Source organism: Sturnus vulgaris, chromosome 7, assembly GCF_052056855.1.
Source record: "Sturnus vulgaris isolate bStuVul1 chromosome 7, bStuVul1.hap1, whole genome shotgun sequence".
NCBI lineage: Eukaryota > Metazoa > Chordata > Aves > Passeriformes > Sturnidae > Sturnus > Sturnus vulgaris.
In genome coordinates, this window is record NC_142249.1 from 29,746,618 (window position 1) to 29,769,990 (window position 23,373).

The 23,373-nt window shown below is 35.5% G+C and overlaps 1 protein-coding gene across 6 annotated transcripts in view; it reads left to right on the forward strand.

Annotated features, from left to right (window-relative positions):
• The window catches only part of PTPN4 (protein tyrosine phosphatase non-receptor type 4), a 110,039-nt gene that overhangs the window by 78,178 nt on the left and 8,488 nt on the right, over nt 1-23,373 (forward strand). For 4 of the 6 annotated variants that reach the window (XM_088168251.1, XM_088168252.1, XM_088168250.1 and 1 more), the window contains 13 exons: nt 1,541-1,675; nt 2,877-3,035; nt 7,450-7,609; nt 10,508-10,591; nt 10,677-10,733; nt 12,034-12,190; nt 13,670-13,836; nt 14,690-14,780; nt 14,864-14,925; nt 15,649-15,795; nt 18,018-18,146; nt 19,565-19,713; nt 22,791-22,926. In XM_088168251.1, the coding sequence (XP_088024377.1) occupies nt 1,541-1,675; nt 2,877-3,035; nt 7,450-7,609; nt 10,508-10,591; nt 10,677-10,733; nt 12,034-12,190; nt 13,670-13,836; nt 14,690-14,780; nt 14,864-14,925; nt 15,649-15,795; nt 18,018-18,146; nt 19,565-19,713; nt 22,791-22,926 (1,633 nt within the window). Of the gene's footprint in view, nt 1-1,540; nt 1,676-2,876; nt 3,036-7,449; nt 7,610-10,507; nt 10,592-10,676; nt 10,734-12,033; nt 12,191-13,669; nt 13,837-14,689; nt 14,781-14,863; nt 14,926-15,648; nt 15,796-17,296; nt 17,416-18,017; nt 18,147-19,564; nt 19,714-22,790; nt 22,927-23,373 lie in introns of those variants that run through there. The other 2 variants (XR_015804907.1, XM_088168254.1) reach the window with 2 other exon arrangements.

Genomic DNA, 23,373 nt, shown 5'->3' on the forward strand with positions numbered 1-23,373 from the left:
ACAGTGTTGACATCTTACTTATTTCTGTATGTGAAGGTTATTCAATATAATGTTTGGTTGGTTTTTGTTGTATACTTTTTCAATAATATTAAGGGGTTGCATTGAGTTTTAACTTCTCTGAGAAGCAAAAATCCATTTGTAACAAAGTTTCTCGTTTTCAGAGGATGTAGTTTGTGTGCAGGTAAATCCTTGGTTTATCAAAGTTCCTTCTTTCTGGAGTTGCTCTTTCAGTAAACCATTAATAATGACAAAGGAAAAGAACAGTTACCATGTCACAAAGACAGTGAAGGCAGAAATTATGTTTTGATATGGGTGTACTGCTCGTACAATATGTTGTCATCTCGTGCAAAGGTGGAGAATTTAGTGATAGAATATGGAGGCAAATGGAAATGAAATTATCATGTCACAAAAGATTGAAGTATCACTGGAACTAGAGAGGGCTGGGTAATGATAGGGCAGAAATCTGAACTATGTAGCACCATCAAAGCAGAAGTTAAGTAAAAACCCAGTAACACAAAATATATCGGACATGTATGGATTGTTTAAAAGTATTTTTGTTGTTAGCTGAAGAATTTTCAGTTGAAAATAGCAAGCCACGAAAATCTGGCTATGTTTGGTTGCAGGATGACTGAAATGCTAAGAAAAAAGCAACCACAGATGATTCATTTGATGCTTTCCAATATAAAAGGGAAATATCGTATTTCATAAGAGATTTACAAGTATGGTTTCATTTGTGCTTAAGAAATAGGTGAAAGAAACAGCAGGAGATTGTAGGCATCTTGGAATGACTGGAGAATGGGAAGAAACAGTTTTGTTAATGTCAAGAAAGGGCAACGAATAGAAAATAGAATTTCTTTTGTATAAAAGCATTGTTAAGAATGACCATTAACCTGAAGGACATTTCTGGCCCCAAATGAAGTTCTGTTACCCACAAAGATGTTTAAATAGTTAATATTATTTCCTCTGCCTGACAAGTGGCAAGGCACGTTCTGGGAGAAGGCATGTCATCTTGATGGAAAGACCTCAAGTCTTAACCAACTTTGTTACTCTGTTGCCATGTTGTTGATTACCTCACTTTCAGTTCTTCAAAGTCTTAAGGCGTTTTTTGGCCTGATGTTTTCACTGCTTCATGTTTCCTGAGGTGGCCAAACAGTTGTGTTACTTAGAGGGTTTTTTTTTTCTTGTTTATTTGTTTGGTTCTGTTCTACATTTTTTAAGTTCGGATCTCTCAATGATTATGCTGTTTGAGTCGGATTGTCTTTGAGGCATTAGAAGTTTATGAGTTCAGATTCTGTCTTGCCTGTCTCCCTCACAGCCAACAGTGGTTTATTACTATTTCAGTGGCACTCTTTTCAAAGTACGGTAGATGGAGAAAATACAGAACTGCCCATGTAAATACAACTTTGCATAATTACATTTCCTTTCTTACATATCATTTGGTTTCCTATGATGGAATATCAGTTTCATTGTGGTGAGTTTTATATAATTTTGTTCTTACATCATACAGTTTTTGGTTAGTCATATTACTTTCTTCTTCTAGATCCCCCAGTAAACCCTTGGCACGGAAAGTAATGAGTGGGATGGATTGGGAAGCAGTGAGTAGGAACTCACTGTCTGATGATAGGTTGGAAACCCAGAGCCTCCCGTCACGGTCTCCACCTGGAACCCCAAATCAGTGAGTAGCATCAAATCTTCTCTCCCTGCAAATGACTCTCTACCTCTAAGGTGTTATAAAAGGATTAATGTGTTATGTAGACAAATAGCTTCAAAAAATCTGTGCCAAATGATTCACTGTAGCACTTAGCTTCAGACTCAAAAAAGGTTTTTAGGGGTGAGTTTTAGGTGCTTCTCACTTGGCCTATGAAAAGTGTAGGATGTACCACACTACCCTAAATTTGAGAGTTTGCGTTTTCTCAAGGACAGTTAAAACTGAATTATTAATTTGGTTTAAAAAATACCTTGATGATAAAATCGATGTGATATTTTAATTTATTTTGTTTAATACCACTTTTTAAAACATTGGGGAAAATGCTTAATTGGAAATCCTTGCAGATTTATTACTCTCAATTTTTCAGCCTTCCCTCTGAATGTTCGCTCTCTTCACAGGATAGAGCCTTCTGTTTTAAGCTAGTGAAAAAACGTCCCTGATTTCTTTTGGAAGGTGACCAATTTTCTCAGTGTGCTGAAACTTGCTTAAGAATCAGTATTACTCAATCTTGTATTACATAAACAACAAGATTTTAAGATTCTGCAGCATATTACTCACACGATTAATGTTGTAAATACCTGTAGCATTTAAAAATTACTGAAAGGTTGTGTAATAATAATGCTTAAAGCATGACAATCTTAATCATGCAGGTTTAAAAGAATTTTAATTTTGTCATGCTAGTTTTCCAATGGGAAAATAGTCAATTCCAGAAATGACATGACTCTCAGTGCAAAACTTATGATTCTTCTAGGGGAAGATGCAGGGGATAAATTGTTCATCTTAATGAATTCAGGTTAAGTTCTGCTATGAACAGAGTCAGGATTTGTTTTCTTAGGAATCCATTTTTCTTCTTGTTGACTGGGCTGTCATCTTGTTCATTGGACCATAATGGTTTCAGGCTTTTTTAATTAAAAGAAAATAAAAATTTTAAATAGCCTTTAGTGTTTCTTAAAATAATTTTGCACACTTAAAAAAATGAAATACGTGTTGATCTGACAACATAATTGTTTCAGCGACTTTTGAAATTTTAATAAAAATATTTGTATGAACATGTGCTTGCACTGAGCGGAAATAATTTTTTTAGCATCCCATTTTAGTGGGTGGTATCAGAAATGGAGATGAACAGTAATACTCTTGTTACCTTGCGCTGCTCTGCTTTCCCTCTTAGCCGCAACTCTGCCTTCACTCAAGAAGGAGCCCGGTTACGACCCTCATCAGTTGGACATTTAGTGGATCATGTGGTTCACACCTCCCCCAGTGAAGTATTTGTAAATCACAGATCCCCATCTTCCACCCAGGCCAACAGCATCATTCTGGAATCATCCCCGTAAGTTCTGATCTTTCCACCCCACTGTAGCATGCAGGGCTGCTGAAGAGAAGTCAGCAATCTTGGCCTGGAAGAATTTGTTGTTAAAGGTCAGGGAGAGCCAGACAATCTAATGAAAAGGTGGCTGTTTTTTAAGGAGTATTAGTGTAGGTCTTACTGTGACAAAGAGCTAGATGATACAGAACTGAGACCTGTGTCTGACACATTCCAGGTTCAGGATTGCAATACCATCCCCACCAACCCCAGCTGTGGGTTTGCTGTAATGTGACCATCAGTGTCTGTATGTAGAGCCAAAAGTTGGGGTTTTGATAGAATTGAAGAAAAGTTTTAATTCCCACACTTTTGGAAAGGTTGCATTTTTTCAAGGCACAGAAGTGGTCTTTACAAACTACATAGGCAAAATACCTTTTTGGCATCCCATCATTTGGACATTGCTGATATTTGGTGTATTGTTGCAGAGTTTATTTTTTTAAGCTGACACTGTCAGGCGCCTTTCTTTTTTTTTTTTTTCCAATTATACTGAATATTCTTTTTACTGTAAGCTTACTATAAGATAAAATGGGCAAAATAAAACTATTATTGTGTGTTGGGTCCAGAAGGAAGACAAACAAAAAAAACCCGTTGAGTTATTCCAAGATACTGAATACTCAACAAATTGTGTTTAGAGTACAGATTAATTGGGAAAAATATTGCAATATGTTTTATCACTCCCTGTACACTGTACACTCTTAGTATAGCTGTACATGTAATGCCGGATATGCCCTCCTAATTCTGTATAATAATCTCTGTTAGCAGGGAAGTTGTGCAAACATTTTCAAAACCAAATGAGAACTGTAAGCAGCACATACCTAATTACAGGTTTATAAACAAATGGTATGTCTCAGGAAAAATTACTCAGGGAAGCTATTTAACTACAGTTTTAAAACCTTGCTTGGATTGACTGCACTTTCAGTTTTAACAACTATGTGTAATTTTTAGGAGGGAAGTACAATACAAAATGTTTTAAGTTTTATAAAATCACACATGATGCTTTTTACAATAGGCTGCAATACTTACAATTTGACCTTCAGCTAGTTACTTAACTTTCGGAGTTATGTAATATTAATTTGACCTAGTCATGTAAATTTCCTTTTTTGGTGGACCTTTTAACATATTCACATGTCAAAGGACTCTGAAACTGGAACAGTCGTGAATCTTTTCTCTTATTAGAGTTTTGTTGTCCAAAGGCCACACAGGGTCAGGTTCCTTCTGTTCTAATACTTGCAACTAAAGTCAGTTATGAGAAACCCTTACTGAATGACAGGGTGATACAGTGAAGAAAGCACAATTTCTAAATACTCTCTTTTATTCATGTGCATTTACTCAAAGTTGTATGAGATCTTCCTGAGTGTACTTAGGATTTGTTTATTTACTTAGTTCATTTCTTGAGTAAGTCACCATAGAAATGAGTCTTAGAGAGGAAGTGGTTTGTACAACTCTGGCTGTTCTTTTTACACCTTTTATGCCCAAGCAGAAACTAAGTGTTAGGGGTTCAGTTTTTGGGGTTTCTTTCCTCTTATTGGAAGCTTAAAACTAAAATTTAATGTCCCAGTACAGATGTCTAGTATGAGATACTTTTAAAAGTGAGGATGTTGACTTTCAAAAATATATGAACTCCATTAAGGTCTTTTGAAGGTTTAAGGTGATGTTATTGATTCAAGATTTGCCATTTATAAAGGAAAATAGTAGACACGAAGTTTGTTTTAGCTATATAATTTTAAACTATACTGTTGTACAATCCAAAAAGCTGTTTCTTAAACAATTTGACCTTTCTGGCTGAGAAGATTTGAGTAGTCCATGTGCTGATTTGTCAGAAACTTCTATTTATTGATCAAATTGATATGTGTGAAAAAGAGGGGCTAACTTGATTTGGAATAGATTTAGTGATCTTTTTGAGTTTGGAATCAACATAGCAAAAGAAATTAACAGTTGCTATGCAGTTCAGAAGGATATTATAGCTAAGCTAATATAACCTTTAATTGCACATCTTTTCTCCATCTGCACGTCCTATTCAACACTAAATTGAGAGATAGTGCTTGTAGTTCCCTGAGGTAATTATAACACCAAATTCCAAAAGCACGTGATAAGTGTTTAGTTTAATAAATTTATGGGAGTGTGCATGGAACTTTTGCTAAATATATTAAAAAGATCAGACTGGATATCTGTAACAAAAATACCCAAAGCTTGCCAGTGCCAGGGTTATTTTATTATTATGTAAATTGCTGAATTCAGTAACAGAGAGCTGCTTTGCCTGCAAAATAGGCTGCTTTCACTGCCATTGTCTGAGCATTCATAAGGAAATTCAAAGCTGACTGGGCAAATATAAAGCAGTGAAGCTTATGCCCAAGGCTTGATTGTTAGTTCTCACAATTCATTATGCTAATATATTACAGTACTTGCATTGCTGCCTGTAAAATGCTCATTTAAGTAACTTTCCAAATCTTTTCTCTAAGTTTGTGTGTTCGGTAGGAATTTTTGTTTGTTGACATGTATGTGCAGACATCTAGTCAAACATAAGATCCATCTTCTACTTTTATCAGAATAATTTCTTTTGTGTTTCTATTCATGTTTTTCTGTTTCTTTTTTTCTTTGGTTTAAAACTCTCAGGAGTGATTGTTTTCAGGAAAATACATAACTTAAAAGACTGAGTAATCTGTGCTGGCCAGACTTGAATGAGTGCATAGGCAGCTAAAAATCTCTGGGTGACCTTTTAAAGTTGATGTCTTAAATAGTTTATAGCTGCCGTGCAGATTTGTTTTGCAAACGTTGACAATCATCATATTTTTCTCTCCACGAAAATGAATTTTAAAAAGCTGCTTATCTTGAAAAATGAAATGTGTTCTTTTTTCTGTTACTTGCACTGAAAAGTGTTAAGAAATAGTATTTTTCTTCCCAACTGTGTTTTGAACATGAGGTTCTTCAGACTGAATAATTAGTACTTTTTTTTTCTTTTGACACTTCATGAAAAAAATATTTTCTGAAAGTTGAAATAAAGCAGAAAAATAGAGAAAAATATTGTTGGGATCTTTTCGAATGTGCTGTTCTCTTTCATACACTGACAAAAATGTTACCAGTTTTGTTTTCTAAGAATATTGACTAATTTTTTTTTTTTAACTTAAACAGAAAATGTTTGGCATTTCAAAGTGAAGTGTTCTATTTCCTAGTTTTCATGCTTTTTCAAAGAAGTTCATCTTTTTTTTTTTAATCAGTATACTCAGTTTTGCTCAGATTTTTTTTATTTTTGAACATGTATCTGGGAACTGCCTTTCTTGAATTGCATAGAGACAAATTATATGGTATTGAGTTTGATGTGTGCCTTAGGTTTTCAGATACACAGCAACTTGAAACCTTGTGCAGTCTCATACTGAGAGTCTTGCCCTGCTAACAGTTCACTGAGGCGAGACTACTAAATACAGTGGAGGTGCTCCCATGGCTGCCTGTGTGTTTTGGAGGGAGTTATGTGCTGAGTTACCACTACAGCTTGGTGATAACGAAAGGAACAGTGTGCTACTTTTGCCTCTAGGAGTGTCCTTCCCTCCCTGCATGGTGGCCAGCCCTGAGATCAACCCGAGGACCCGGGCTTGTCCAAAAAGTATTTTTGGCTGCCTGGTGTAAGCTGCCTTAGCTAAGGGAGGAGCACCAGTTCTTCAAGGAAGCAGCCAGGCATGTGGGTGAAAGAACAGACACCCTTATTTTTGGTGGTAGCATTCTCTTTAGGTTTAGTTATAGCCTGTAAGTTTATTCTTGATGATTTATGGATCAGGTAGCAGTGGGCTGTTGTCTGAAATCGTTAAATGACTTAATAGCACCTTTTAATGGGGTGCCTGTGGAGGACGACACATCCTGCTGCTATTTAGAAACTGGCATTTAAACCAAGTTAATGGGAACTGTGAGCTGTGAGCCCTTTTGAGCCTTTCCAAATGTTCTTAATTCTTAAATATAAATCCATATAATGAAAGATGAATCATATATTTATGTAATACAAAGTAAGCTTTTATTCCAAGAGGACTAACAAAAGGAAATTCTCCACATTATACAAAAATACAGAGAACATTTTTATTAATCTAGAAAGGAGTGCTTGCAGATCAGAAGTAGTGGGTTAAGCATGCTAAAATTATTTTTTAAAAAGGTCATAGGTAGACGATGAACTTGCTGGTTCTGTGTACAGTTACTTGTCAAAAAAAATGCTGCAACAGTGCAAAGATGCTGCCAATATATTCTACTGGACTATATTTTTGAGGTTCTAAAAATACATACAGATACCCATTTCTCAAACTCTTGAGTTTCTTCTAACATTTTCTGTTTATTTGCAGCCCTGAAAGAACTATCAATATCTCATGATTGTTCCACTTCATACTTGTGTTTTGGTGTTTAGATCTCAAGAGACTCCTATGGATGGGCAGCCTCCAGCGTTACCACCCAAACAATTTAAAAAGAACAGTTGGAACCAAATTTATCATTCACACTCACAGCAAGAACTGGATAACCATATTAATGAAACATTTGATGTTCCTGCATCACCTGAAAAATCCACTGTAAGTTTTTTGATCCAGTTGAACCATTCTGCTTTTTATCAGAATGATGGTCCTATTTTACATGATCTTGGTTCTGAAGCATTTCAGAGCTGCTGTGTTTGGGCATTACCTTGCAGCATTTCTGTTATCCATACTGTCCCTTCACTGGTTCCTATTGGTTTGACTCTAACTGCTGGAGGAGTGCTTTCTCAGTTGACAACAAATTGCTATATTGGGATGGTTATGCAAACGTTTTGAGCATTAGCTTTTCAGCACATGCAGAAATTTCTACCTAACCTCGTCTTTGAGAAGTCATTTGCCATCAATTTTAAAGAAGGCATTGCAGGTGTTCAGTCTAGCTTTAGCCAAAAAACTATACCTGGAAACACCTCCCAGCTTCTAGAGTGGTTTTATCAGGAGAAGTTTCTTGAATCTATGGTTGCCTTTCTCATCAGAATTTCCAAGAGAGAGACTATCAAGAGGCCTGTGACAGCAAATACAAAAATATGATCAAAAGATTTTTCCATAATCAATTTCCATATGTGAAATGAGTAAGATAGTTGATTGTCTGAGATGTCCCTTATCATTTTCATGATTTTTGTCCTTCCAGAAGTTTTCCAGTGGTTCTAGATTTTATACTGACTGATGTGAACAGTAAATGGGACAAGAAATGTGTTGCAGGATGGGAAAACATCCAGATGTAGCAAATACTGTATAAACAGTTTTGTCAGCCTCAGGCATTCAAAATTGAGTCATCTCCCCAAATTAATTTTTAGAAATGCCTTAGTTGGTTTAGCTGTTTTTTTGGGGGTTTTTTTTGCATCCTAAATTGTAAACCTAGGGTGTTCTCTAAGGCCTTATAATAAAGTTAAGATTCCCATAGAACCCCTGTTTCATTTCATAGCTGGGGTTTTAATAAAAGACTCAAAAGTTTGTTTTAAGTTTTGAGATTTTGGAAATGTTGTAAAAAACTTTTGTTTTAATTAAATAATGAAATATAATTTGTTACAGCTTTGTCTTCAGCCAGTGCTTACCTGAATCACATTTAAGTACTGTTCTGTTTTGAAAGATAACGTTACTTTAGTCATCAAGTTTTTCTGTGCCCTGTATTCAGTTGTCTTTACCAAATTGACAAAAATAACTTTCAGTTGTTTTTTTAACTCCTTTCAGTTCTGCAATACCAACACAGCTGTGTGAATGAGATTGGTTTTTCTCTGTCCATTGTCAGTGTGATTGTTTGCTGTGCTTCAGTGGGACACATTTATGCAGTCTCGCTGAAGGCAGCACACTTTTGTAATGGAACATCTAATTTGGTCTGCTGATGACATTTTATTTTAGGGATTGCAGAAGAAGGAACATAGCATGACTGAAATTTTTGGAATGTTGTTTTGTTTCAAAATTGCTTTTTTGGCCAGAATTCCAGTTCCTGCACCACTGAAGTCTTCTGCTGTTCCATCTCAAATATTCTGAACAAAACCCTTCATCATTTTGACTTCATAAAGCTATTGAGTTTGCTTTGTCTGTTGCATGTATAGAGAGTGTGTAGAAAGGTAGTAGGACACATATGGGAATGATAACCTTTTACTCCATCTTCAATCCCTAAGTATCCAGTCTGAGAATGTCAGAACTTGAAAACAGGTGTAGTCAAAGTCCCTTCATTCAAACACATCAATGATGGCATACAGTGCTCTCTGCACATTTTGCATTATAAACTCCTGCTCAGAATAGCATCTTAAAGCAGGAAATTAGCATTTTCTTTGCCTGGGGAATGCAGTGGCACAAAAGCTGCCAAATGCTACAGGTGAGCACTTGGCTGATGTTCATTCTGTCTGATCTCCCACACGAGTGAGCCTAGGCTGAAATGACTGGCATATGATCAGGCTTCCTAGCACCCTTCTTTTTCACTAACATTTCTTGTGCCATTTCTTTCCCAAATTTTTCACTTTTTCATTACTATGAAAGCATTTGGCAAGTTTTGTTTTGTTGTAACCAAGAGCAGAAGACACTTGCAACTGAGATAACTCCTAATGAGCCAAGTTGGGCAGACTTCTTTAACCTAGTGAAACTCCAGGTTCTGAACTTTCTTACATATAAAAATATTTGTGTTTCTAAGTTTGTTTTTAATTTTTCTGAGTATGAGTCTTCTGCTTTGCTATAACTGGTTACATTGAAAACTTCCTTGAAACACATTTTATTTATTACTTTCCATCCTCACTGTAAGACCTGTAGAAGTACTAGCTAATGTTCAGTCTGTGAAATAAATCTAGATGGATGAACCAATTAAAAATTACTTCAATGTCACTAAGTTGGTATTTTTCAGATTAAAAATGTAGCTAGTATTCCTCAGTTTACTGGCATTTCCTTTAACAGTGTTGTTGTAATCCAAATAAAACCGAGAAGAAAGCAGCTAAAATTTTCAGAGTTGAATCAGTGCAGAGCATATGTCACACCTCATAGTCCACTGGACTGGAAATAGAATAAGGGAGAGGGAATCAGGATTTCCTTGCATACTGCTGGCATATTGCTGTTCATAGAAACAAAAGGATGCCTTCAATTATCTTCCATTTCATTGTATTGCATTCTTATTGCAGCTCTTCACTGTGGTCTTAATTGAAATGAATTAAAGACATTTTCATTTGGTAAGCTTAGTTAGCGTTTTGAAGCCAGTTAGTTTTCTCTAATATTCTTTCTTACTTTGAGCTTGCTTTGACAGAGCAGTCCTTTCTTTAACTTACTTATGTCCAAGACTCTTAAACGTGTAATTTTCCCTTTTATGCAAATCCAAGATGTTTGTGTTGATATTTTCTCAAGTGTCCAGAAGCAATTAATTGATAAGGAAACTGCAGAATTATTAGATACAATATCCTCAAAATCTGTGAACAAAATATATACTAATACATTATAACTTTTGTCTACTAGCCCAATGGTGGTATCCCCCATGACAATCTTGTTATGATCAGAATGAAACCAGATGAAAATGGAAGGTTTGGCTTCAATGTAAAGGTAACAGTACATCTATTCCTTTTACATTTCTTAAGGTTATTTTCTGACATTTGGGATTTCTTACTAATTTAATTTGTTTTTAAAGGGTGGATATGATCAGAAGATGCCGGTAATAGTGTCCAGGGTAGCTCCAGGAACACCTGTAAGTTGTCAAAAAAGCAGACTTGGTAGCAATATCTGTGTATCTTGAAGGATGTACTGAAAATGATTAATGTACTAAATTATTTCCTACATGCCTATGAAAATTAGTTTTTGCTATAACATTATCAGAACAAAACAAATTACATGCAGTAAGAATTTTATGTGGCTATATAATATATCTTTTAAAGTTCTTCAATCCTCAAAAGTATTTTTTCCTACTGAAACAAAGTTTTAATTTCTGAAAATTACAGGGCATTACAGATGCTCAGTATGCACTGGTACTTGAGCTGTGCCATCCTAAAAATACTTTTACTTTATTGCTTTTTTTAGATATAGACATTCAGTAATTTCACATAAATTACATATTGAAAGAGTGTTAAAAATAACTAAAATAGCAAATGTCTTACTTTAGTGACAGATGTAGCTGAGTAAAGCCAAGATGTAGATTAAAACCAGACATTATGAATCATTCATCAGGTCTGATTGCATGTTGTTACTGATGTTTAGTGTCTATAAGAGTGTCTTCAAACTAGGCACAATATTTGTCAATTTATTGCCAGAAATACTGACCTGGTATTCAGCTGACTGGAGACAGCTCTGTCGATACGTGTTAGAGTGGAGTTAACCATTTATTTGCTTCTTAACGCTTTGAAAGTATTGAAATATTTGCTAAAATCACTGTTCTTGTATCTTGTCAATTAATATCCCTGAAATATTCAATAATGTGAATGATTTTGGCTTTAAACGTTCACTCTGTAGGGAGAAAAAAGATAGTTGGTGATGGCTTGTGCTCTTTCTTTTCTGCAATGATGTTTAGGCTGTGATCATAATAACAATTTTTAGCACCTGATTCTCTGGGATTACGGAGAGTTGTGCATTTCTTTTTGCCATTACCATTACAGTATTTTAGACCTGAAGCATTTAAGCCCGTGAAACTGATTTGTCATGGTTTTGCCATGATTCTCCCCTCTCTTCAAAGGTAAAAACATCCTGTTTTTTAATTGCCTGTACAAAGGGTAATTCAAAGAGAGGAGCTTTCTGCATCAGCTGAGGGGCAGAGTAGCAGCTGCTGAAAGACATGTTACAGTGCCAGTCACCTCCCAGCTGCAAATGGCAATGGCACTGCCCCTGTATTGTGTAACACTTGGATTTGTCATTTGAATACAGTGCAGCAGCCATAGCAACGGGGCTGTTAGGATTTGAGAGCCCAAGTATAGTTACTTAAAGTAGTTATTTTAAGGTAACAAATTGGTAATGGCTTGTGTTTCAGATGGTTTTGTTTTCTTCCCCCAACCTTGCAGGCTGATCTGTGTGTCCCTCGTTTGAATGAAGGAGACCAGGTTGTACTGATCAACGGCAGGGACATAGCAGAGCATACCCATGACCAAGTTGTCATGTTTATTAAAGCTAGCTGTGAGAGACACTCAGGGGAACTTGTGCTCCTAGTTCGACCCAATGGTGAGTGGCTTGTACATCTTAATAAAAACCCACACCCTGCTTTCATTTTCTAACCTCCATTTTGTGTCCTGGGATGGAATGTTTAACTGTAAGAAATAAGTCTCTGAAAAGGAATTGCAACAACACAACACAGTGCATTGATCTCATAATCTAAGGAGCTGTGTATAACTTAGTGTTGAAAACTAACGAAAAGGTCAGACATCAAATATTTCTACCTGAGAGCTAATTTAAATCTTGTTCTCTCTCTCATTTATAAAAATGTCCAGAAAGCTATATGGATATTGAATGTATTTCATAAAGTTATTGTTATTCCTTTAAGGAAAATTTAAACCAAACACAAACAAAAAAACCCTCACCAAATAGTCAGTGTTTGGGTGTGACTTTGGAGGTCAATATATACAAAATCCTTCCATACATTTTTAAAACAATCCAAAACCAGTGATAACATTTTTACTTGAGGAGTCTTAGCAGAAGTGCTAAAATGCAGTCTAAATAAAAGCTTATGCAGTGTATTCACAGAGTGTACTGTTGGATCAAAGCTAGCAGATGGGCACTGGATTTAATTCTGCTGTACCTCCTAACTATAGTAGAGCTGGAGAGGAAAAAGCAAAATGAAAAAATATTGATGCTTAATTGGAATAATCAAAATTACCTTTGCAGAGGACCTCATCCACCTCATAAAAATGTTTCCCTTTTTCACTAATTTGCACTCCCCACTTACGTATGCTGTCATTCTGCGTGTAAGTTCTCTTGCAGCTTTTGTGTGCTTACTTTCTGTTTCAGGCAAACTTATGAGCTTTGCAAATTTCTAAAACAAACTATCTTTCCCCTTGTGTGTTGATTATCTTTGTATTCTGGATAAAAGCATGTGAGTTGTAGAAGTGAGGAGTTGCCAGTTTCCTTCTTTGTAGTGATGTGCTGTAATTTAAACACAGGCTTTTGAACAGCATATATCTGTTATGTGTAGCAGAGGATGCATATTATTTCCGAGTTTATAGGCAAGGCATACATAGAGCATTGATAGCTTTATAACGCCATGTATTAAATGCAGTTTTCTCAGGTGGTCTGCACATCTTGCCCTAATTACTGAAGCCTAAAATGAGTTCTAAGTGAATTGTAAGTAAAATGTAAATGCAGCTGTAATGATATCAGAGGCATGATGTGAGAATCTAAGATTAGAGAGTTATATCAGACAAGGCAAGGTATAATGTGAGTTTTGATCAAAATTTTAGCTGTCAGTGATGGACTTTCACTTAAAATCACTATTACACCAAAGAAAAAACCAGTTTTATCGTGGATTATAATGATCAGTAAAAGCTACTTGTCGTTGCTGAGGGGGACTAAAATCAATGTGCTAATAAATGTGGATTTTTCTACAGGAGAAACGTGGTGGTTTTGCTATTTTAAATAAATGACTTACAGCTAACTTTAGTTAAACAACGTCTTCAGTCAGAGCATTCATACCTTTGCTTGTTCTAGCTGTCTATGATGTTGTGGAAGAGAAGCTGGAGAGCGAGCCTGATTTTCAGTACATCCCTGAGAAATCTCCACTTGATGGCGTCCATCAAGATGATAATGCTCTGAGGGAATCCATGATTCAGTTGGCAGAGGGGCTTATCACTGGAACTGTCTTGGCTCAGTTTGATGTAAGTACTGTATAGGGGCAAGTTCCACATCTTTTGGGATGGCAATTAATTTAAACAGAGCAGATTTCAGTTAAACTTCAGTACAGTCAGCATCCTTTAGCAAAACGATTGTCTTACACTCTCAAAAGAAAAATAACCAAGGAGAAAATCAATTCTGTATTGTATGTGCAAACTTAAGAATACCTAATCCTAGTTTTTAGTTTTATAAATAGCTTTATAGGTTACTTACACTTTCTGTGGTGACCGGGGACATGCTAATAAAATATTTTCATAAAGATGAAGGCTGAAGAATGTCTACCAAAATATGTGTTCTGTACTCAGGCCTTCATTCTGTACCTAAGTTGCTGTAGAAACTGAATTACACTGAGCTGTTGACAGTCTATGGGCATTCTCAATGAGGGAAGGTAAAATAACCAATGGAAAATACTACCTTAATGGTAAAGGTTAATGTAACCATGTTTTATAAATAGTTTATTTTTAGTTTTTATTTTTAGTTTTAATATTTAGTTTTATTTTTATTTTTAGTATTTCAGAGAAGTAGTGCATTTTCTGTGGGGCATTAAGCTGCTGATAGCCATGGTCTTTCTTCAGCACTGACTTTATGCCTTGATGATATCCATCCTAAATGCATGAGATCAAGTGGCTTAAAGCAGGAAACAGGAGCTTTGTAAAACACCGCAGTGCAAATTCTGTGAATTCCTCACCAAATGGAGACCTAGCATTATATTTTGCAATATATATATTTATAAAAGATATACTATTATTTAAGAACTTTGGTAAAATTTCCTTTTATATTTAGAAAGAGTAGGTCTATTGCATCTATTATGTTCTGACCATCAGCTTTGTCTTTTAGCAATTGTATAGAAAAAAGCCTGGAATGACAATGTCTTGTGCCAGATTACCTCAAAACATTTCCAAAAATAGATACAGAGACATTTCGCCTTGTAAGTATTGCTGTGTGTATGTGTGCACTAAGAAATGTATATGTGCTTAGTAAATAAATAACATCTTTCTAAAATTTTTTCAGATGATGCTACACGGGTTATTTTAAAAAGTAATGAAGATTACATCAATGCAAATTATATAAATGTGAGTAGTATTTTTTAGAAGTGCATCTGACATTTAGTAATTCTACAGTTTTTCGATGAAAAAATTAATTTTAAAAATCTATTTTTTATAAATCTAGTTAAGGCTAGAATGGCTACTAAACCTCTAGTCAGGTGATTTGAAATTTCTTGTAGATATATTTGCTTCCTAATGTTTTGTGGCACATCTTTTCATATATGTTAAAGTCTAGTCCCGCATTTAATGTGAAAAAATGCAAACTGAAGCCAGCCCTCTCCAGAGCAATTAATTCTTCTTTTCTGATTACTTTTCTGACAGTTGTGTTCAACAACAGTGAAGTTTAATTTGGCATCAGTTTCTTTTGTACCTTTTTTTTCCATTGTTAGTAACAGCAAAATTACAGCTACTTACTTTAATGAAAAAAACCCCAGATATTAAATTGAGATCTATATTTTAAAAGCTAGTGTCAAAAACCCACAGAGCAAGTAATACTTGCACCTGAATTATTTTCCAACTGCTTTGTCATTTCCTTTTTCAGCCATTAATCTTCATTATGGCAACTACATGACTGTCAGTTCATATGTAAAGTGTATTTGAATCTTTGTAGTAATTCATATTTGCTAGTGTTTAAGAAATACAATTAATGTCATGGATGCTTTTTAAAAATGTAGTTACTAAACTGTAAATGTCATCTGCCTGACTTCTATTTGCTGCAGGAATTGAAATAATGACTTTGTCTTCTCTTAGATGGAAATCCCTTCTTCCACAATAATAAACCAGTACATTGCTTGTCAAGGTCCATTACCGAACACTTGTCCTGATTTTTGGCAGATGACTTGGGAGCAAGGCTCTTCTATGGTTGTCATGTTAACAACTCAAGTAGAACGGGGCAGAGTAAGTAAGACATTTCCTTAAATACCACCTCCATAATCTTTTTAAAAACTTAATGATTAGCCTTTAAAATATTAGAGGAATATATTATGATTGCATATAATATGACAAGGGGAGAGGAGGAAATGGTTTTAAACTAGAAGGGTGTAGGTAGAGTAGATATAAGGAAGAAATTTTTACAGTGTTGGTGGTGAAATACTGGCACAAGTTGCCCAGAGAGGTGGTCAATATCCATCTCTGGAAACGCTGAAGGTCATGTTGGATGGGGCTCAGAGCAACTCAGTCTAGTTGGAGATATCCCTGCTCCTTGCAGGGAGTTGGACTGGATGACCTTTAAAGATCCCTTCCAAACAGAACTGCTCTATAATTCTGTAACTCTTTTTCATATGAGCAATGCATTCCTTGTTCTTTTCCAATGATGAGTCTTCATGTAGTTCATAATACTTTCAGTATGCTTTGTTTGATTCTTTATTGTAAAGTAAAAAGGATCTAGAATTTACCTTTGTAGAATTTTTTTTCTCTAAACTTCTAATGAAGGAACTCCAAGAAGTTGCATCAGTTTTCATAGAGTACTTCTTTGATATGTAATGAGATTAATTTTTAAGGCAGTCTAACACAGCTTTATAGTGTTAATATCCCATGCCTGGATGGCTGTCTTATCAAGGACTTTCTTAAAACTTGAACTCTAAAATTTTCCATAAAATGTTATTCTGTGGCTATAAAAATTTGTTTAATCATGTGTAATAATCATTGCCCTTTAATTTATGTATAAAATATGTTAAAATAGAATACTAGTAATAGAGTAATTAGAGATAATATTATTAAAAATAATTGTGTATAGTGCAGTAAAAGGCCTCAGGTGTATTTTGTGGCTTGTTTGGTTTTGGTTTAAGCTCTAGTTTCTCCTTAATAGCTTTGGATTTTATGCAGTTTTATCCTTTGGAAATGGGCACAACAATCAAGTGTGGTCATACACACAGTGTAATTCCAGAGTTGTTTGGTTTAGTCTGGAGCATTCACAGTAGCACTGGCTGGTTAAGTGTGTTGACAGAAATGACTGTCTGGAATAATAATGTAGTGGAATTCCTCCATATCAGGTTTTCTTTTGAAGATGGATTTATAGTGGGTTGTGGCTATTCTGATCAACTTGGACTGTAGTTCAGCTGTTTGTATATACTCTGACTTTTTAATAACCATATATTTGCTCTGAGGTCAAGACTCTAAATAGAATTTAAATAATTGAAGGGAAGTTGCAGTGTTTTTTAACCATTTTTCAGTGACTCAGTGTTTGCATGATGCTGCCTGCTCCCAAGTAAACATGATTAGAGGGAATTTCAGTACAAGTGCCCTTTTACTTTGAGTTTTCTTTGCAGATCTGCTAAGAACAGACTTGCAAAAGCAGTTCTCTGAGGTTCCCCCACCCCTTCAATAATTATATTTGTGGAGCTCTTTGGAGAGCTGCTTAATAATGAAATAAAAGGACTTATTTGTCTTATACCCATAGGCAGACTCCCTGCTCTAAAGCTGATCATGAGGCTTCTGACATCACTATCCCACTGCATGCCGGGATGTCTCAGTGGAGCAGGAAGTCTGCAAATCTGGCTGCTTTTAAAGATTCGCCAGGTGGGTTGGAAATGCAAAAGTACACTTGAGCTGAAATGACCTCTGTAATTAGGCATTTAAACTATGTATCAGGAAATTGTAGTGTTTGAAGTTTTCATTCACATTTGAGGACTTGATTGGGAGTCTTTGAATTTCACCATCTTCATCCCCCTATTTTCTGCATTAGCTTAGCAACTTTTTTGTTGCGTATTTCCTTTTTTTGTCGTTTGTTCTTTTCCGATATGTTCTTTTGAGAAGATCAGATTAGGATTTTGGAGGTTAGAAATGTTTATAAAGCAGCATCTTTGTCACTCAAGTATTAAGATGGAATATTTATAGATAAACTCTTTAAAATATTGTAATGGAAGTTAAAGGCATCCATCTTCCGAAACAAACTGCAAGAGTTGGTGCATGTGACCTTTTGGAAAGAGAAACAGGAAATTTCTGTGATACCTTATTTTATAAACAGTAATTAGGTAACAAAGTCTATTTGGTAAGTAAATAAATAGTGGTTACAAAATTATCAAAATAATCTGTAGCAAACAAAGGTATAAAAACTAGAAAAAATTAAAATAATACTCTGAATTTAAACACAGGCATCTTTAAAAATGTTTTGACCTTAGGTTAAATGCCATCAGTACTGGCCAGAGCCATCAGGAAGCTCATCATATGGGAATTTTCAGATTACCTGCCATTCAGAAGAAGGAAATCCTGCTTATGTCTTTCGAGAAATGACATTGACTAATCTGGAGGTAAAATCTTCATATATTTTCATTAATCTGCAGAATCCTTGGATACTACCTAAAACATACCTAGATTTTCTTTTCAACTTGGTGGCATATCCGTGTAAATGGAACTGTTTATTCCTAGACCCCTCTAGAAAACTACTTATTGTCATTTACTTTCCTAGGAGAGATTCTGTCCATAGAATAACAGCAAAACTTTCAAAAGCAAAAATATCACAGAGCTTCATTTTTCATAATCATATTAATTGGATCACATGAAGGATATATTACTTACCCTAAAAGTTTTTACTGGTGTCTTTCATAACCTGGCCAAAGAAAAAGAGCAATAGAAGAAGTTATTCCCTTGATGTTTTCAGAACATAAGACATTAGAGGTGTTTCATCATCACAACTGAGTCTGTTTAGAGGCAAACGTTCTTAATAATTTTATCTTGAATAATATGTGCAAGAAGACAGAAGATAAATCGTGCTGAGAGAAAGATGAATCTGGAGTGGTGACTACTTGAAAACAAGGATGTTTTTAAACATGCATTGCATGATTTTCAGGGCATATGTAGTTTACAGAGCCTCTCCAGCCAGCATTTCAATTTCAAAAATGTTTGGAAATGAGTATCTGGAATTTAGTTCACATTTTTATTTCTCGCTGCTCCAGTTACTTGTTGAGAAGCCAGTTTTATAGAGCTGCCTTTTAGTCAGTTTGCAGTTAAAATTCCTGCCCTGTGTCCTGTTGAGACAATTGCTCATCTGCTATCAGCTGTGGAATCTCTGTAAATGATTCAGTGCCTAAAGGCTATTTAAAGTGCAGTAGCTCCTCTTCTTTTGAAATTCGACTCTGGTTGCCCGGGCTGTCCCCTCCCCTAACCAGAAGTCATTGATTATATTTGTGATACCAGACCAAAGGCCGGGAGGGAGTGGAAAACAAAATCATTGTGCCTTGTAAGCATAGGAGGTGCAGATCAAGCCAAAACACTGCTGCTGTTCACACTAAGTCTGAAGGAAAGCTTTTGTATGATGTCCCCTCCCTACCTCACTATTGTCTTTTGATCTTGTAAGATACCATCTTGTTCTGTTAAATTTGGTTTTCTAAGAATATGACCACCTTCTTGTACATCTAGTGTTCAGTTAGATTGCTGGTATCCTTGAACTGCATTGCTATTATGTGCTCTGTAATTTTTTTCACTTGTTGAAGATGTAAACATATGTGGATTTCCTTTTTTCCTTTTAAGCAAAAAAAAAAAAAAAAAAGTAATTATAAAATCCAGGATGACTGATGGTTAACACTAATAAAACACTGCTAGTTGCCTGAAACCACCTGGATTATGGGTACAAGTTACTATAAATGTGCTATTGATTTTTTTCTTAATTTTGGCGCTTTTTTAAATGAGACTTGAATTACCCTTGATTAAATTTCATGTTTCTGATTAGAAAGAGGAAAGCCGCCAGCTAACTCAAATCCAGTACATAGCATGGCCTGATCACGGGGTTCCTGATGATTCCAGCGATTTCCTGGATTTTGTGTGTCTTGTGCGAAAGAAGAGGGCTGGCAGAGAAGAACCTGTTGTTGTTCACTGCAGGTATCAACTTTTTTTCCAATTTTATTAAATCATCAAAGCAAACTTTTTGTCATCAGATACCCGTTTTGTGCTTTGTTCTTGAAATAAATATTTAATAGTATCTGCTTTGGGGATGACAGAAAAACTCAACATTGAAATAAAACAAATATTTCACATGGTAATCACATTTCAATAAGGAAAATGTTGAATAGCAACATGTGTTGATCTGTGAAGGCATTTTGCTGGGATGTTTTGTTTGTAATTTAAATGCTTGTGGTAACAATCTACAATAACAATTCAGGGAAATGGCAAAAGATACTTGGTAACCATGAAGAATAGGTTCCTATTCTACAAATCTTCAGAATAGCTGTGTAAATGATCCATGGTGGAAAATGTGGGTGGTTTATTAAGAGATCAATTAAAAGACATTTTCTCTCAAGTCTGTAGTTCTGTGCTACGTGGAATTTTGATACATACATCAGGATGAGACATTTTTCTGAACAATTTACCTTTGTCATGAGTTAAAATTACTGTTGTTCAGATCTTCACATACACATGAAATGTGATTTTTCTTTTCCTTGTGCAATACTTTTTAATAGCAGTCTCCATTCCTGTAGTGAATTTCAAGATCTTAATAATTTTTAAATACCTAATTACCAAACTAGAATAATGCCAGTTGTTTTCAAACGAGCATGTGCTATCACAATTCTTGGGGAGCAGTTCTGTGAATAATATTTGACCTCTCAATTCTGAATATTCCCCAGAGAGTCAGTGTTTCTGAGTCCAGCATGTATCATTCTTTTCAGAGAGAAGGTGAGAAGTCTAAAGGATGAAATAAATTTAAAGACTACAAGTAAACTAGACATTTATTGAAGGAGATGAAAGAAAAAGAAAAATACACCTTGTGTATGAGAAATTGTATTTCATTAGTTCTGCTCTCAAGTTCTGTTTTATGCAGGTCATGGTGAATCTTACTGACTAGAGAAACTCGTACCAAAATGCCAGTGTCTTAACTGATACTGCTTCTCAGCTTCCATTATTGATATACCTTTGATTAATACGGTTGTGGAAAATGGTGAAAATGGCAGCCAAATACACCCTCTGTGATATAAAGTGTGCAACTGTATAAAGTCTGCAGAAACACTGGAACAACAACATTGGAGAGTAGGAACAGTTTCATTAATCTCAAGGAGGCACCAGTTCAGCTCCAAACTGATAATTTCAATATGTAACTGAAGCTTTATGAAAAATGTATGTTTCGCAGAAGGAAAGAGATGGAATATCACAGTTGAACATAATTTATTTAATTGGCCCAACTTGGTGGCTCTTGGGAAGTATAACCAAATTCCAGCAGGGAGTCAAGCAGAAGGAGCCCAGGTGTTCCTCCATATGGTGCATGCACTCTATTTTTAACATCTCTTCAGTATAATGGGACAGGACATTAGTGCAACAAAATTTGTTTTCAAGACTAAGCCACCAGCTTTAGTATGAGGAATCCAAGTAGCTAATAGAAAATTATTTTATTTTGTACAATAATAGTAATCTAAAAACAAAATGGTCCAAACCCACAGATATTTTAAGGCAACAGAGATCTTAAGGAATTGGAAAGGTTTTTGTTATAGTGAGCTGCATAAACCACTCGTTTCTCGTGTTGTGTCATGTGGTTATTTTTATCTTTACAAGGTCTTACTCGTTTTGAACGGTTTCTAATTTCTTGTTCTGTGAGATGGAGAGCCACCCATCCTGTCCATGCCCTTCATGATTTTCATGCCCTGTCTCAGTGTTCTGCTCCATCAGGCAGTGATTTCCTATGCTGAGGAGTCCTATCCTACCTTATGTTTGTTATAGGGAAATTAGCACATTTTCCATCATTGTCCTCTGAATCTTTTGAAATTGCAAATGAGTCATTAGGTTCTTTGACAGTTACTGTTTGTTCCTGCTTGGATTTGATAAAGCATTCTGCATTTAAGTTCTATATGTATAAATTCTAGAAATATGAAATACTACTGAATTATTTTACATAACCAGCACATTTACATCTTGTCCTAAAATTCTTATGACATCACTGAAATATAGAGTAGCTTTAATGCCACCTCCTGGACAAAGATTTAAACAGTAGTTTAGCCAGACTTAATTTGAAGTAACTCTTTAAAATCAGAACAAGTAACTTTCATAGTTTGAAATTTTTATATTAATCACTTTAGATACAAATACTTTGAATTATTGTATAAGTTGGGATTATGCTGGCATTCCAAAAATACATATTTCACCCTATATTCCAATATGGGGAAACATTTCTTTTCTATTTCAAAAGTGCAACATTAACTGAAAAATTTGAAACTGTTCATTGAATTCAAGGGTAAATATTCAGTCTTTGAGGATTGCTACCTCTGGGAAAGCATATGTGTATATAAAACAAGGTAGAATGAATACTTAGATTTGTTTTATTTTTAAGGAAATAAAATTTTGTCTGTAAGCTCTCTTGATAATTTTGCCATTCTGAGATATGTATGTTATGGTACTTCCTTGTCTTGAAGAGGATTGCTATTATGTATGTATTCCTTTTCAATTTATTCAATCTAGATCTATATTGTACTTTTTAATAACAAGAAAATTGTCACCCTACAGAAGTTTCTAGTAGTTGTGCTTTTCCTTATTTAGAAGTAGGAAGGCATGTATCACTTAAGGGACATGAATATGATTTTATTGGCCCAACATTCCAGAAATCATTGTTTCAGCCGTGGTCAAACTGACACAATGTGTCCAGCATATGCTCGTGTTTTGTTATCCTCTAGATGTTAATGTGGTTTCTAATGGGATCTTAACCGACTTCTCTGTAAGTTCTGCTCAGGGGAATGACTGGGTGAGGCAGTTCATCTTCCGAGGAACGACAGTTCTGTACTGGTGGGTTTTGCTCTGTTCAGGTGGGACAGAGGCTGCTTCCAGACACAGTCGCAGCCAGTCCAATCCCTGTCCCAGCAGTATGGCAATCATAATGATCAACCTTGAGAATCCAGGAGAAGGAAGGTTGTTAGGTATGAACTGTACTCCACACACGTGATTTCATTTTCCACTTTGCTTTGTTGTTGCTGTTCCAGTGCTGGGATTGGACGGACAGGGGTTCTGATCACGATGGAGACAGCAATGTGTCTCATTGAGTGCAATCAGCCTGTGTATCCTCTAGATATTGTAAGAACCATGAGAGATCAAAGAGCCATGATGATCCAAACACCTGTGAGTATCATCTCTGCTGTTCTGTGTTGCAGAATAATAATTTCCTATGATCCAGTCATATTGGATGGATTTTTAATGTACTTGTTGTCGATCATATTGTGGATATCACCTTTACCCAGTGTAGCTGTAGCCTTGGCTCCAGGCAAAAATAAATTCCCAAGGCTATTGGAAAGGAGCAATTCTTTAAATTTCTACAGAGCAAACTTGGAAAAAAGCAGCAGCTGTTTCAGGGACACCTAGCAAATAATGACAAAAAGGGTCAATTTTCAGCAGTGTAAATATTGCTCAGAGAAGAAAGCAGGAACCTAATTCCAGGTGTTAAGAATGGGAGTAGTATAAAAGACAAACACAGAACCAAGATATGCAAGAAAAAACTTCAGTGATGAAATTCAGTGATTTTATGTTGCCTTAGTTGTAATGGAAAGAAGCCTTAACTATGCCCTGCAA